Raw genomic sequence first — 17010 nt, 5'->3', positions numbered from 1 at the left:
TCCTATCTACCTATCTACCTATCTACCTATCTACCTATCTACCTATCTACCTATCAACCTATCAACCTATCAATCCATACATTAGTAACTCGTGCAGCATGATGCAACCCCGTCTGTTCTCCTCCCATCATGCTTTGCGTTAACGTTGCAGGTGCAGAGTGAGGACAGCGTGCTGCTGTTCGTCTCCGCCTGGACCATCACAGAGATCATCCGCTACTCCTTCTACACCTTCAGCCTCCTCAACCACCTGCCCTACCTCATCAAATGGGCCAGGTAGGTGAAGGGGGACAATTATGTTTAATTGCACCTGCTAGAAAACATGTGTTTGAACGATCTTTGCAAAATTAGGTCATTTCATTAGAGCTGGGTCAAGCCTCAACACTTGTATTAGTTCGATTTTTTTGTTCTTTTACCTTTTTGATCAGATATTCCCTTTACTTAAATACATTATTTTAGCATATTTATATAGTTTTAAGGCTCAATGATGATGAATTAGTGAAATATAATACAATTTACTTGAGATGAGCCCAAGGTAACATCTTTCAAAAAGGTTAGTCACCCAGAAAGATACAATTAACAACAAAATGAGACAAATTACGCAAAATCCTGCATTTAAAAACATTGACCAAGCAATTGTTTAGCATTTCTACACACACTTGCATGGTGGAGATTAGGAAAAGGAGGTGTTAATTAAACATGTTTTTTTTGTAATCTTTGCTAAATTAGGTCATTTGATGAGAGCTGGGTCAAGCCTCATTACTTGTATTAGTCAGATTCTACATTGCAGTCACTACATTGAGCACATTAGGACAGCAAGAAAGGTGCACTACTTATTACTGCAAGAGCAGCTGGTGGTAAGGACTTCAGACGACTTCAATTTAAAACATGCTTTTGAGACAAGTGCCCTCAGTTTGAGGCGTGATTGAAGGTCATTCCAAGACCAAGGACCATAATAAAAAAGACCCCTTTTCCCAGCCTCAGTCCGCACAGCAGGAACCTGGACCCGTATCCAGGCACTGGATCTGAGGCTGTGAGAGTCACAAACTGGGGCAAATCTGGCACATATATACAGTGGAAGCTTTCCTAAAATGGCTTTATACATTAATAAAAACCAATGCTGCATCCTACGCATACTAACGGTACGTCCACACAGCAGCTGTGTCTGATCCCACCCACATACTCCACCCAGAATTCCAGCTCCTACCTTCTGGTAGAAGATTCAGGGTTCCCAAGAGCAGGCTGAACCGCTATAAGCACTCATTCCTACCAATGTCCGTTAAACTTCTTAACATTGACAGGAAATGAAATGTAGTCGAAGTCAAATGTAATGAAATGTACTTTTTTAAAATGTTGGCCATGAGGGTTGTGCAATAGGTCGCCATTGTCAGTATGTGCGTCTGCGTGTATTGTGTTTGTTCAAACGGTGTATGATTGATGATATGTGTATGTCTCTTAAATGTCCACTATGTTTGTATATTATGTACATGTATGCGGAACTGCTGGACGGAGCCCAGAACGAATTTCCTTACGGGGACAATAAAGTATATCGTATCGTATCGTATCGTATAGCTTTGAAAACATCTTGAAAATCTTGGAGCTGGGCGTGTCTGAAAGCTTGGGGATTTTTGCGAGCAACGCGACCAACAACCAATCACATTAATCTCCCGCCCCCGACATACAAAGCAAAAAACCCCGGGGATTTTATGCGAGCAATATATATATATATAAACTCCCCAAACAGGCGAAAACCTACCAGTTTCACCCACTGTCTCTGCCACCTCCCTCCATGCCTGGTTCCTCCGGTTTGTATCCCGGTAAATAGTTACTGGTCGTAAAGAACCGGGTGATTTGCTACCGTAATTTCTCGTTTGGAATATGAGGAAATGAACTGCGGTCTGGTTCTCCCAGCTTACACGTGGTTTGATTGGCTAGCGCTTGTACTGTCAGATTTGCATAAACGGGATTTGATTGGCTGACGCTTCCAGCTCAGCTTCAAAAGTTGAACATTGCTCAACTTTTGAATCCTGAAAATCCTGGAAATCTTCGCTTCGCTCCCCCACGACGCAGTTCAGCGAAAAGCGAGGCAAAGTGACGTCATCCCCATTCAAAGTCAATGGGCAGAGAAGCGTTGGAAGATTTGTTTAAAGCTGCTGTGTGGACGTAGCGTAAGTGAGGACCATCCAGTTAGGCTATACAGTTCGCAATGATGAGTCCTATAGGGTGCATTTGATATATAACGCAGTGCAGCATGGTAGAGTGGGTCAAGTTTGGCCAAAACAGTGGGACAGGCGAATCTATAAATGGTATCACTGTAGTCCAGCTGGGACAGGAATAAGCCAGAGACCAACCTTTTACGGGAAGAAGTTGAAAAACAACATTTAAGTCTTAAAGGAAGCCAAGAGTGAATTTCAATGTATTTGTTAGAACTTCAATGTGGTGTTTGAAGTTCAGATTACTGTCCAACCAAAAGCCCAGATATGTGTAGGTATCGACAAACTCAACAGAGATGCCATCAAGGGTGTCAATGGAGAGGCAAGAGGACGCTGACTGATTCTAAGTAGTGTTACCTTCTTGATCAGATCATTCCTTATTTAAAGACACCATTTTATTATATTTACACCGTTTTAAGACTCAATAATCGTCATTTTCATCAAAGAGTCGTTTGTTAAGCGTTTAGTTTATGAATTGCAAAAAAGTTGTGAAAAAAGGCACATAAATATATTCTTGGGATGAGCACAAGGTGACCTTTTAATTACCTGTTTTATCTGCCCAAAAGTTCATAATCCATATATATATAAAACCAACAATAAAATGAGACAAAAGCAGCAAAACCTCACTTTTAAAATCATTGACCAAGCAACTGTTTTGCATTTTTAGATTCTAGATGTTTAGAATTCTTTTGATAATGTATTCCCTTATATAAAGACATATTCAAACATGTTTATACAGCTTTAGGGCTCAATATTGATGATTTTCATCAGTGAGTCATGTGTCCATTAAGCATTTAGTTTAGGAATTGCCAAAAAAGTAGTGAAAAAAAGCACAAATATGTTCTTGAGATGCGCACAAGGTAACGTCTTTTAATGAACTGTTTAACTGCCAAATAGTAAGACTTATATGAAGAAGAGCAGCTTTTAAAATCATTGACCAAGCAACTGTTTTGCATTTCTTGACACACACTCGCATGTTGGAGACCATTAAAATCTATCTGAAGGAGGTGTCGGTTCAAGGACACTTATATTGAATTGCTCCTTTTGAAAAATATCTTTGAACAATCTTGCTAAATGAGGTCATCTCATAAGAGCTGGGTCAAGCATCAATACTTGTGTTACAAGGTTTTTCACTGTCACACTGTTACAGGAAGCGTTATGCTATCACAATCACACTTTAACAGGCAGTACTCCTTTATTTAGACATTTTCTTTTAGTTACAATAAAGCAAAGACACAATTGCGCTGTTCTTCCACCATAAAAAATCGACCGTACATCTTTGTGCCTCCTGGGGGTTTTTCTGCATCTTCCGCCAAGGCAACAGTCGTTAAGAGCCTCCCTCCCCGTTGCTAGGTAGCTAACGAGGCTGTCGCTATGTTGGTATTCCTCACTCAGCTTGAGTCGCACACTTGGAGGCAGAACAATTGATGGAGCATCCGTGGAAAATCCAGAGAAGGATCAGAAATAGACAGTCGCTGTGTTTGGAGAGCCAGTTATATGAAAGAGAACTTCTTATTCTTGTGCATCTACGATATGTAACATGAGCTCTCTCTGCAGAAAGCCTGATGCAACAGTCATATGATTAAACATTTAGAAGTGTGCACAGGCAGTGGTGTTTTATGTTTCACTTGAAAGCAGCATGACTTGATTATTATAATAATATATTTAGAGTTTGAAGGCAATAACGTTTATCATGTATCTCTGTAAAGAAATCAAACGGGCACCATGTCTTTACTTAAATGCAAAGTTATGGTGTTCACACCTCCTTCCATTGATGGCTTTTTCTTTAAGGACAACAAGGACACAATGAGGTGAGATTTCTCCGAACAAAAATAACAACAAACAGCTAACCAATCAGAGCAGACTGGGCTCTGGTTTCAGACAGAGGGTGAAAAGAGGTGCTGCAGCACAGGCAGTATGAGAATAATAAAGAGCTTTTTGAACATTAAAGCATGGAGACATGGAGAGACACTACATACTGATATACACCTGAACATCAGCAGGAGAGGACTCTTTAAAGTAGAGACACTACATACTGATATACACCTGAACATCAGCAGGAGAGGACTCTTTAAAGTAGAGACACTACATACTGATATACACCTGAACATCAGCAGGAGAGGACTCTTTAAAGTAGAGAGACTACATACTGATATACACCTGAACATCAGCAGGAGAGGACTCTTTAAAGTAGAGACACTACATACTGATATACACCTGAACATCAGCAGGAGAGAACTCTTTAAAGTAGAGACACTACATACTGATATACACCTGAACATCAGCAGGAGAGGACTCTTTAAAGTAGAGACACTACATACTGATATACACCTGAACATCAGCAGGAGAGGACTCTTTAAAGTAGAGACACTACATACTGATATACACCTGAACATCAGCAGGAGAGGACTCTTTAAAGTAGAGACACTACATACTGATATACACCTGAACATCAGCAGGAGAGGACTCTTTAAAGTAGAGAAATCAAAGTTAAATAAATTAAGGTTTAATTCAACTTAACGAGCTAATTCAAGAGTACAAATAACACTTTGTTTTGAAGGAGCTGCTCTGCGATGGTTTTTCAGAACCTGAAGACGAGAAGAATATGTCCTCTTTAAATTATTGTATTACAAAGAACCGAACAAATACTGAGAGAAACAAGCCAAACTATGGATGAAGTTCCCTTTTTTTAAGCAGGAAAGTGTGTGTTTAGAGCTGTGCTTGTTAACATGCACCAAGTTTCACCAAATGCTTCTGCAGAAAAATGTAAAAATCCGTATCTCTCAGTATATTGCTGTTTACATCAACTAAACCACCTCTAGTTGCAAAAAGAAGTGAATATGATTGATTTTAATTCTCTTTCTCCGCCCCCTCTGTGCAGGTACACCTTCTTCTTCGCTCTGTATCCGATGGGCGTGACGGGCGAGCTGCTGACGATCTACGCCGCGCTGCCGTTCGTTCAGAAGACGGGACTTTACTCCATCACTCTGCCCAACAAGTACAACTTCTCCTTCGACTACCACAGCTTCCTCATCATCGTCATGATCTCATACATCCCCCGTAAGTCAACCAGCGGATTTTTCCAGAGCCATAATTGGTATAATGTTAAATGAATATAATTAATTATTTGTGTAATCACACATTTACAGAAATGTTTGGCATTTACTGAAGAAGAGAAAAAATTGAGACTTGATTATGATTCCCTTATCCTGTAATTATGACTTAGCATTATTTGTATTTCATAATATTTTAATAATCTAATTATAATCATTATTGGATACAAAAAAAGTAAAACACATATAAAAAGAATTACCCCCCAAGAAAAAAAGTATATAATAAAATAAGTAATATCAATGATGCAGCTAACAGACATTAGTATATTAACCAACTTAATACATACAAATCTTCAAAAACATTAAACCTGAACAAAAATATACAAATATCAGCAGTTAATAATAATAACTATTCTAAAACATTTGTTTACAACAATTATGAAACCGCAGTTCACAGAAATGAAAGGGGAGCTATCATGCAAAATGTACTTTTTGACGTCTTTTATACACAAATGTGTGTCAGAAAATAAAACCCTTTCTCTTTTCCTCCGTACCCAAATCTTTTTAAAAAGGGGGCACAACCAAGCCCCCTTTCTTCTGGTTCTCCCCAAGCCCCCAGGAAGTGTGCCGGACTCTGAGGAAAATATTCGCTGTGGCCAAACGGCGGTACTGCACTTCGGTATCAGTCGCTGGGCCCGGAAACACTTTTTCCCATTGACTAACATTGGGAAAGAGACGTCTGTAAATCGTTGGATAATTGTTTTAAACTAAATAAACTACCCAGTATGAACACTTGTATAGCCCTTATTAAAAACACTCGGTCCTCAAGTTGTAAAATGTGCTAATAACGTTATTCTGAGAGTTATTCCCTCTGCATTATGAACGCGCATCTAACCCACGGGACCGCGCCGCCCGGCACGTTCATGTGACGTGTTCAGTACTACATGAGTTTTACCTTTACCCATGGATGCACAATAAGAACGGATGATATGATTATATGAATACTTTCGTGACGTTTCGCTCTCTCTCAAAAGTTGGGCCATTTTGTCTTCATGCGCCAATGAGCAACTCTCATAGGAATGAACGCTGTATCCAGTTCTTATTATACATCCATAGGTACAACGACTCAACGAGCGGATACAGATTTGCTGCCGATATGACGTAATTTCAGGTGGTGGACCCTAGAAAGTTTCTATCAGAAACAATGCCTGACGTGTTTTGGACGTAATCTCGTCTTTGTTTACATTAGCAAGCCTCGCTAACACTCAGAGCTAACCTGTACTGGAGAGCACATGTGTTTAAAAATCAGGAAATACAAAAAGGAACTCACCTTGTGATAAACCCGCAAGATTTGAGCTCCATACTGTTTCAGAAATAATCCTTGATGTGGTTTAGAACAGGATGACGTTTTCACAGCAGAATTTAAATGTATCTCCGGTAGAATTCTGATCAGGCATTAGCTCCGCCTCCTCTTTTTTTCTTTTTTTGAGCTAAGGACCCAAAATCTGCATTTTTTTTTTCTAACAGGGCTGGAATAGAGGGGTATGAGGGATTTCTAAAATGCATGATCTGTTTGTATTTTGAGCAAAACACATCGTAGACATGTTTTTATATATTTGTATATATCTGAGACCCATAATATATGCCTTTTTAAAACAGCATGATGGGTGACCTTTTAATAGAGTAAACCATATAAATACATACATGTCCTTTTAAACAAGTATCACAATGATGCAGTTCACAGGCATTTCTACAGAAAACAAAGTAAAAAGATAATTTACCTAAACAGAAATATACAAATATTAGTATTAAAAAATATTAAATAATTTAAAATAGGTTTAAAAAAACAAGTAAACCAATAAATATCATATAGAGACAGATACACGCATAAAATATGTATTTTTCTTATTTTAATAACACCCACAATAAATCCAAAAATGTGAATGGGCATGTGAATAGTTAGTTGTATGTCTTAATTATAAGAGACAAGCATCACATGCAGTAGATTACACAGTACATGTATACATAATAAAAAGTCCACTGAGTTTAAATATTCCAGATTAGTGTCTCCTCTCTTGATGCTGTTATTTTCTAGTGTAATGTTGAATTCACCTAGCCTTTTGGTAGCTTAAAGTGCTATTTTAGGCAATAGCATAGGTCTCAGATATATAAATATATATAAAAAACATATCTTTGAAGTGTTTTGCTCAAAATACCGAACAGATCACCCATTCTAGCCATGCCTCATATCCCTCTATTTCACTTCCTGTTTCAAAAGTGCTGATTTTGGGATAAAGCTTTAAAAAAGAAATGATGTTATACAAAATAAAAGAGGACAGTAGCTGCGGGACCCGGCAGCTACCGTCTAAACTAAATGCTGCCGTGATGAAATGCCATATCATGGATTATCAAGGATTCTCTCTGAAACAGTTTGGAGCTCAAAGGCTTTCTCTCTTGCCGGTTATACCACAAGGTGAGTTCCTTTTTACTTCCTGCTTCTTCACACACATGCTCTCCAGCACAGGTTAGCTCTGAGTGTTAGCGATGCTAATGTAAACACCGACCATATTACGTCCAAAACAGTCGGGCATTGTTTCTGATAGCAACGTTTCTGATTGGGCCGTGGGTCCACATTTCAGATATTACGTCATATCGGACGCAAATCTGGATCAGCTCCGTTGTTCCCCGTTTTTAGAGATTTGGGTACGGAGGAAAAGAGAGAGGGGTTTATTTTCTGACGCTGCGTGAGTTCCCCGACACACCGGGGACACATGTTGATGTATACAAGACATAAAAAAGTGCATTTTGCACTTAACAATTAGTCAGTATGTCCACATTACTGATTATGATTTACCAAAAATCTCATAGTGTTAATATTTTGTCCCCTAAGATAAGAGAGGACTGTATTTATCCCGAAGGAAATTGTTGTGCCAGTTACAACAATACAAACAGCAGCATAATAATACTCAAAGTCAACTTTATTGTCAATCTTCCAGTTTGTGTGTACAGACAGAGAGATCAAAATACTGTTTCCCACAATCCCGAATATAAAAACAAATATATATAAAAATATGTGTGCAAATATGTGTATATATATATATATACACAGTCAGAGACACATTTTTACATGTGCACACATTAAGACCTAAATAAAAACACAACAATCAATATATACAAAATGACAGTCACTTCAATATTTTGAGAATGTGCATTAGTGTAAGATTTTCCATCGAATGTGCAAAACAAACTGTACACTAACAGTGCAATAAAAAGAGCAATTAAATATCTACAGGAAACATAACCTACTGACTGATCTCCCCCTCTCCCCCAGTGTTCCCCCAGCTTTACTTCCACATGATCCGACAGAGGAAGAAGGTCCTGGGCCACGCGGAGGACTACAGCAAAGTGGAGTGAGCGAGTTCAGACACAATCTGACAGAAAGGAAGAAGAGAAACCAAAACAACCAGAGCCAGATCTATACACTGGCAGAAGATCAAATTATCAAGCAACTTTGTTTTTTTCCTAGCTTTTTGACCCAGGGGTTGTGTAGAAACAAAACATGAACAAGCTGGTGTTTTTAATACGTTTCATTTTTTAAGTTAGTCATGGAGTTGCTGTAAACAAGCTGTGTCTAACCGGTTGCTATGTGAGCGCGGAGCAGATTTCGGTCGCAGCTGAACCGATGACGCACTGATAGAAACTCCCCCGTAGATTTTCACCTCCTCATGGCCCCCCCTTTATTCTCGTTAAGTTTTGCTTTACTATGATGTAGACAGATTAATGTGAACACTAGTACTGACACTAGGTCGTAGGTTTTGCATATGCAGTGTTTGTTGGTCCAGTTTTTTTGTTCTGTCATTCATTTCAGCCACAAGTTCACTTACATTCCTGATTTAGTTCAATAAACCTTTTTTCCATTCATGTGCTTGCATGGTTTTTACGTTTAATCTTGTGTTAGTAGCTGGATGTAATTGCATTATTAATCTTCATTCTCCCAGTGATGAGTTGTGTCTATTACTTTCCCCATTATTTGATGTTGAAACATTATGAACTTGAAGTAGCCAGTATGTTTTCCCCATCATCCATTCATCCTTCTTCTCTTCATGCGATTGCCTTTTTCTTATATTATCTATTAAAGTAACTTATTTTAGCATTTATAGCTCCAGTAAATCGATACTTTACAAACCATGCTAATCAAAACACACACTTTCATTCAAGCTTTATTGAGCTCTCAGGCTTCACTCCATCTATAAGTAGTGAAAGAGGTGAATGTGTCGTAACAACGGGTTATCTAGTGAAAACATACTTGGCAGAACGTAGCAACAGGGTTTTCTGAAGAAATGAGCTTTGATAAAAACCGCCTCGTAGCCCAAATATATGTTGGTTGTTCAACTTTAAGGACTTAACAGATTGACATTGCGTTACTTAATGTAGTTAGCTTCAATATGAATCCTAAGTGACATGTCATTGCTTCACAAAGGGCTTCTGAAGGTAGCTAACTGAGCTTGTGGTCATGCCTTTTCAATGAGTTGAATCTAATAACGCACTGTACGAAGAGTACAGAACTGTGATTCATACTACTTCTACTTTCTTCAGGTTTTGTTTGGTATGTTGATGCAAATTCCATTGTGTTTGCTCGTTGTTTAAGGTCGGAGTATTAACCCTGAATGCTTGATATATATTTCGTTGGGTTCTGTTGCAGCTGATATGTTAGAGATGACCTTATCAGGCAACAAATATACATGTTATTGACCTCAATTACATTTCTCTGCATCAAAGAGAGAGCTTTAACCAACATGTGGCAAGCAGTTACTTATTCATTGGTCTGTTAACCCAAATTACAAAGACCGTATCGTCACATAATGATAGTTTCGGTTGTATTTCACCATATTTTAAGATATGCAATCTGATTTCTTTGATTTCTGCCTCCATGCCAGTGACTTGGAGGTGAATGAAATGTAGTTGGTAGTGTTTGCAGCATTTAAAAACAGCAGCATTGATTTCTTACTACTTCTACCTTGTTTGTAAAAGCTACATTTTTGATGCAAAATCAATGTTTGCTCATTTTTTACGGACAAGGCTGTGAAATGTAGGAGTTGTCATCCTGAATGCTTGATGTGTATTTCGTAGGCTTCTGTCGCAGCTGCTCCGTCAGAGAGTAGCATCAGGATGAAACTAATTATTCTATCGACAATGTTAAGTTACAATGTCACTCCGCTGTCCATCTGATTATATGTCTCTAACCACATGAGGTCAGCAGAAACAACATTTCCAGGTTAAGTTGCTTTTAAAAGTCTCTGTTCACCCAAATGACAAAGAACATCTTGTCACATAAAGATCGTTTTGCTTGTATTTAACTACATTTCAATATATGCAATCTCATCGGTTTGATTTCTGCCTGCAATGTCATTTGTACTGCTTGACAAACAGCGTCAAATCTCTAAAACAGTGTCTGCTAACTGTGCCTGTTTTTTCCGACTCTCCTTTAAGAAGTCCAAGAAAAGTCACCCGTCGTGCATCGATTAGTTACAACTGTGTTTGCTGAGTCATGTGAAAAAGGCTTATTCATCTGTGGTTTCTCTGGATAGTCCATGTAACAAGCTGTCAATAGCTTTTATTTGTTCCATTAAAACTGTCCCGTGAGGAACATTATCCACAGTGTGTGAAAAAAAGGGTGCTGCCAAAATATTTCAAATGTTATGATGTCACAAACCAAATCCCTTTCCTTCAAAATCATTTTGCAGAAATGTTAGAAAAGGATATCACTGCCGAAACCCTTCACATGTCTAAAAACTGTTGGTAAATGTAATGTTTTTATCCCCGTAGCTTCTTTAAAATGTGCTCTAACATCCATCAGTGTGAGCAGTGTCAACATCCTCTGAAGTCCATAAACCCGCTCACACTCCTTTACTCTGTAGCAAAGTGTGCAGCTGTGAATCTGTCTTTCTTTCCCCGTAAATGGTTGAGCATGACTTGGGATACTTTCTGGAAATGTCTTGCAGGAGCAGAAGTGCAGCTCTTTGCATGAAAGAGGAAATCTGGATGCCTGGAATGATGATGAGTGTTACAACCTTAAAATACAAAAGCATGGCATATGTTACTCCAGAACTGGTTCTACTTAATAAAGTTTTGATACAAATGTTTTGCATGGGGCCAGCAGACTTTGTACAGGTATGAATAATGAGTATATATTTACAATAAACCTATGATATGGTCAGCATATTCACTATTTTTCATTAAGAGTTTATACTTTACATGCACCGATACATATATAATGGAAGATGGTGCTATGGACGATTTGTATTGTACCGGTGAGTCATGGACTTAAGATATTGTACATTTTAGGCTTCACCGTCTGATACAAACCAAAGTATATTAAAGCCATTAGCCCCTCAGACTCTAATGAAAATGGATGATATGTATTAGGCAGGTCAGGGTGTGCACTTTTCAAAGTGATGGTGCCTTTCATCTTGATGCTGAGCGTATCACTGGCTTTTGATGTAAAGAATTTCCACAGCTGAATACTTAGCAGGCTCATGTGCAGCCAATCAGCTGACAGCAAAACAACAATCTGTGATAGTGATCAAATGGGGGAGAGTCACATGCAAATATATATATATACAGTGTATTAACAGTATTTGAATATACGCCGTGTTGGAAGAAGTACTCAGAACCTTTACTTGATTAAACTGAAAACACAACGGTTGTAATACACTCCATTACAAGTCCTGCTGTCAACAAGGGGCCATGTTATGCTTTTGGGGGGTTTCCCTTTCCTGTAGTGTTGTATAGGTTTTTGTGCATGTAAATGGTCTGCAAAGGCTCAAATCCTCCAGAGGGAGTTTCTGGTTTCAGACAGAGGGTGAAAAGAGGTGCTGCAGCATAGGCAGTATGAGAAAACTAAAGAGCTTTTTGAACATTAAAGCTTGGAAAAAAGTATATTTACCTCTGAAATGAGGATGTGGATTAAAAATTGAAAGTAGCATTAAATGCAAATACTCAAGTAAAGTAGTAATATGTCAAAAAAAAAAGTACTTAAAAACACAAGTAAATGAATCAAGTTAATTACCAACACTGAATCTCGGCTACAGAAAGACAAAGTCCTGAATTGCATTTGATAAAGAGGTAATCCAAAAGTAATCAGATTACATCACTGATTATTACTTTTACAGGTAACTAGTACATGTAATGGATTGCATTTTACGGTTACCATCCCAACCCTGCCTACAGTACAACACAGTACAGTCCAATATACTGGAAATAACCATTTCCAATGAATGGTAGTATCAAGCTGTGGCTATTTCTGTCTGAACACTGCCTCAAATAGAAGATTCAAACAAAACATCTATGTGTGTGTGTGTGTGTGTGTGTGTGTGTGTGTGTGTGTGTGTGTGTGTGTGTGTGTGTGTGTGTGTGTGTGTGTGTGTGTGTGTGTGTGTGTGTGTGTGTGTGTTTTGATTGCAAAGGTCGCTTTCCACCACGATGACTCATAACACTGCAGTGCTATTCATTTTCTCCTTTTTATGAAAAAGAGATTTAAACTGAATCTTCCCCCGTGTCTCCCTATAGTGCGGGTGAGGGGATTCTTATGATACATTGTTCTTATTGCATTCATCTTTCACACATTGTTCTGCTTATAGCCGTAATTCAGTCACTAGATCACACACGTTGTGAATATCTGGAACGCCTGATGCTATTTCAGCCGTCATGCGGTTGTAATTATGTTCATAACAACTGAGCTCCAGATTTGTTGTAATATTCACAACGCTTCAGATGTTAATTAATTATAGTTAGAACAGAGCTCAGCATTAATGATTATTCCTGTTCGGAGCGCGATGAGTATCCTTGTGTGTTATTCTGTGTATCATGTGTGTGGTTATACTATACCTTTAAATATCTCTAAAATATATCTGTGACTAAATATTTGTCTATGCCTTTTACTTCTTTCGTAATCTAATATAAAAGCAAGAAAGGATTACATCAATCATACTTTCTTCTGCGTCATTGTCTGAAACTTTTCCAGAGCTTATTATTATTTTACCCAATATGGTTAGATTTATTTCAATGCATTTAAATGGTCTGCAAAGGCTAAAATCCCTGTGTTCCCTGAAACACCTCCATTGGACTCCTTTGTTTACTTCTGTAACAAAATGACATCACTATGTACCACTCGCGCTTCTATTGACTAGCACTCCAACACATTCTACGTGATAGGCTAAGGGGCGGGACATCTCTAAGCTGGTTGACCAATCACAACAGAGCCGGCCAGCTAACAGATCAGAGCAGACTGGGCTCTGGTTTCAGACAGAGGGTGAAAAGAGGTGCTGCAGCACAGGCAGTATGAGAGAAATAAAGAGCTTTTTGAACATTAAAGCAAGGAGACATGTGAGACACTAAGTACAAATATCTACTTGAAAAAGAACATGCAATGTCCTCATTAAAGGTCCCATGACATGGCCATTTCTACTGATCATAATTCCATTGTTGAGGACCGGTCTACTAGAATAGATTTACATTGTTCAATGTTCCAAACTCACATTGGTTTCTCATACAGCATCTCTGTATAGTCTGTGTATTCTCTCTCTGTCCTAAGCGGCTTGTTGGAGCTCCTGCCCCCGCCCTCCCTGTGAGCCCACTGTGCTCTGATTGGTCAGCTCGCCCACTCTGTTCTGATGAGTCCATCACCGTTACAGCGGAACACCAGTGATTATGATTTACAATGGAGTTTGTTAGCAACCAGAAAATGACACCAGTAATGACAAGCAGATGAGAATGCTGCGTGGGGTCTGGATGCCGTTGGCGGGACGTTGCGGGGCTCGCTGCTCCGCCATTTGAGGCTCGAGCAGCGGACAGTGTGAGCTGGATTACTGGTGTCGTTTCCTGGTTGCTGCGTGGGGTCTGCGAGACAGCGAGACATCAGCTTGAGCACACACACACACACACACACACACACACACTCACAGCCTGAGAAAAGATAAGGCTGAGTGAGTGAGTGAGTGAGTGTGTGTGTGTGTGTGTGTGTGTGTGTGTGTGTGTGTGTGTGTGTGTGTGTGTGTGTGTGTGTGTGTGTGTGTGTGTGTGTGTGTGTGTAGCTCCACAGACTGGTCACTGTGACCAGGAAGAAAACAATGGAAAAAGAAAAATCTCCAACGAGGCGTTCTGGGGCAGCACAGACAGGTGTTAGAGTTTCTCGCTACAGGGTGTACAAGGGGACGGGTAATAACCGGAAAAGCATGACATGGGACCTTTAAGGTTGTCAGAGTGAGACAGCGTAGTCTTGCAACAGAGAGTTGTGAGTCCGCCTGTGATCTGAAGTGAAATCCTCCCAAAGGAAAGCATGCTGACAGACATGCGGTGTGCAGCTTTGTTGGCCTATTGTAAATGTTTCCTATCCACATGCACACAGTCCTCTGTTGTGGCGAGAACATCTGAAAAGGACTTTTGTTTAAAAGCACTCTTGGTTGCAGGAGCTGGCGTCATGGCGACACATGTGTTGAGCAGAGGTTTGACGCTAGCTTTGTTAGCGGAAATTTGTCTATCCATAGAATTGACACAAGGAGGATGATAATATCCTGAAGCTGACCCTGAAGTGAGCATACTCAGATTTCTTACAAATGATAGGTATTTTCCATGGAATTGTTGGTATGGAAGCAACTGGATAAAGCACTGTATGTGTAGGTCCTTTGGTCCATGTGTGGCCAACGTAATGATACTTTATACTCTTTCCATTTCTCATTGGAAACTGCTTGGGGATTACAGGAAAAAGATTAGAGGATTATACTCATATTCATATCAGTATGTAGTGTCTCTACTGTCTCCATGCTTTAATGTTCAAAAAGCTCTTTTTCCCCCTCATACTGCAGCACCTCTTTTCACCCTCTGTCTGAAACCAGAGCCCAGTCTGCTCTGATTGGTTAGCTGGCCGGCTCTGTTGTGATTGGTCAACCGCTTATGGCGCATTTCCACTGCAGCGGGTAGCTCGCTTTAAGCGTGCCGAGCCGTGCGGGCCCGTTTTTGGTTGCGTTTCCACTTGGCCTAGTTTTGGCCCGGGGCTACTTTTTCACCTTTTTTCTGGCCCGACTAAATCGTGGTTCTAGGGCCAGGAACAACCAGGCTGAGTCGGGCTGAGCATGCTAAACTAGAGAGAGAATCGCTGGCAACAACTACAACAAGATGAACATATTTGACCGTGATTTAATTGTAATACACGTTTCTAAATGATCCCGAAGTAACAACATACTGATACCGGTTAGTAAAAACCATGAATTAATGCTTTGACAAGTCTGCAGACAGACGGCAGGCGAAAAACCCTTTTAAAATGCGTGTTTTCTAAATGGAGCTTGGCTAAGCTAACGTTATATATGCTCCGACCGTCCACTCACAACAACGGCCGATACAGATATAAATAAACCAGCTACTGTATTCTCCATGACACAGGCAGTCTGTGGTTTGTACTTGTTTAACTTTTGTCTAGTTTCTGAACAGATATGAAGAGCTGTGAGCTCTGAGTGCTAAGAGCTAACGGCTGTGTTGTTTTTTGGGGCGCTCATTGAAGATGACGTCACGGTTCCGCCTACACTGCGTTACTACAGGGTTGCCAACTCTCACGCATCTGGCGTGTGACACACGCTTTCACTCTCAATCTCACGCTCTTATGGAGTCAGATTTGGGTCAATATTCTAGCGCGTAAAACAAGCTACTCACGAGCGGAAAATGTGCTTTTACACGCGCATAAAATGACCCTCGCGCGCAGATTAAACCCCCGCGAGCGGCTCTGCGCCCGCGAGCGGCTCTGCGCTCGCTCGCGAGAGAGACAGACCTCTTGCTTGCTCGCGGGAGTGTCAGCCTCGCGGAGTCTGTCTACGCCATGGATGTATAATAAGAACTGGATACAGCGTGGGAGGCGGGGCCTCATTCATTCCTATGAGAGCTGCTCATTAGCGCATGATGATAAAATGGCCCAACTTTTGAGAGAGTGAAACGTCACAGATTACCCAGCATGCCTGAGAAGTACCCGTATGTGCACTCATAGAGCATGCGCAACTTTAACCAAAATGCTCGTTCACATCAAGCACGTCAATTTGCGTACACGTAACAGCACCGCGCGTTCATGACAGCATGGTAATGGATTGTTGTTATCATGGCTTTGATATGAACGAGGCGGCAGTTAGCAGCTAGCGGCTAGCTAGTAATGATGCTAATGTACACATCAATCGTTATGTACTTATATTACGCTGTAACAGGATCTAGTGATATCCAACAGAGCTTCATTTAGCATGAAATAATTATTGCACTGTATATATATATATATATATATATATATATTTATATATAGCCTATTTATATACAGTGCAATAAGCTTCTTAGTGCAATACGAAGCTACAGGGACGTTAATAATGTCGGTAATATTAACTTTATTTAATACAACATTTACGGTACAAGATTTAATCATACAGCCCATGTAGTATGATAATGAATTACAGCAAACATGTGCAATATATCCATTATTACAGCTCCGTGGGGTGGCAGTAAGACGATATGGATCCGTTCTTATCCATGGGTAAAGATAAACGCAACTCACATTGGTTTCTCATACAGCATCTCTGTAAACTACGTGTATTCACTGAATTTCACTCTCTGCCTTTAACGGCTCGTTGTAGCTCCAATAGCTCCAGCCCCACCCTCCCTGTGAGCACAGTGTGCTCTGATTGGTCGGGACACGTAACTTGAACGTGCCGGGCGGCGCG

General features: G+C 40.0%; 1 protein-coding gene across 1 annotated transcript in view; it reads left to right on the top strand.

Annotated features, from left to right (window-relative positions):
* The window catches only part of LOC117549647 (very-long-chain (3R)-3-hydroxyacyl-CoA dehydratase 2-like), a 9385-nt gene extending 201 nt beyond the window's left edge, over positions 1-9184 (top strand). Inside the window, exons 2-4 of the mRNA XM_034221704.1 lie at positions 152-273; positions 5092-5270; positions 8595-9184. Of these exons, the coding sequence (XP_034077595.1) occupies positions 152-273; positions 5092-5270; positions 8595-8677 (384 nt within the window). The 3' untranslated portion in view covers positions 8678-9184. The remainder of the gene's footprint in view (positions 1-151; positions 274-5091; positions 5271-8594) is intronic.
* The last annotated feature ends 7826 nt before the right edge of the window (positions 9185-17010 follow it).

This window comes from Gymnodraco acuticeps, unplaced genomic scaffold (genome assembly GCF_902827175.1).
Source record: "Gymnodraco acuticeps unplaced genomic scaffold, fGymAcu1.1, whole genome shotgun sequence".
In the NCBI taxonomy this organism is placed as follows: domain Eukaryota; kingdom Metazoa; phylum Chordata; class Actinopteri; order Perciformes; family Bathydraconidae; genus Gymnodraco; species Gymnodraco acuticeps.
This window is presented reverse-complemented; position numbering and strand designations above follow the sequence as displayed.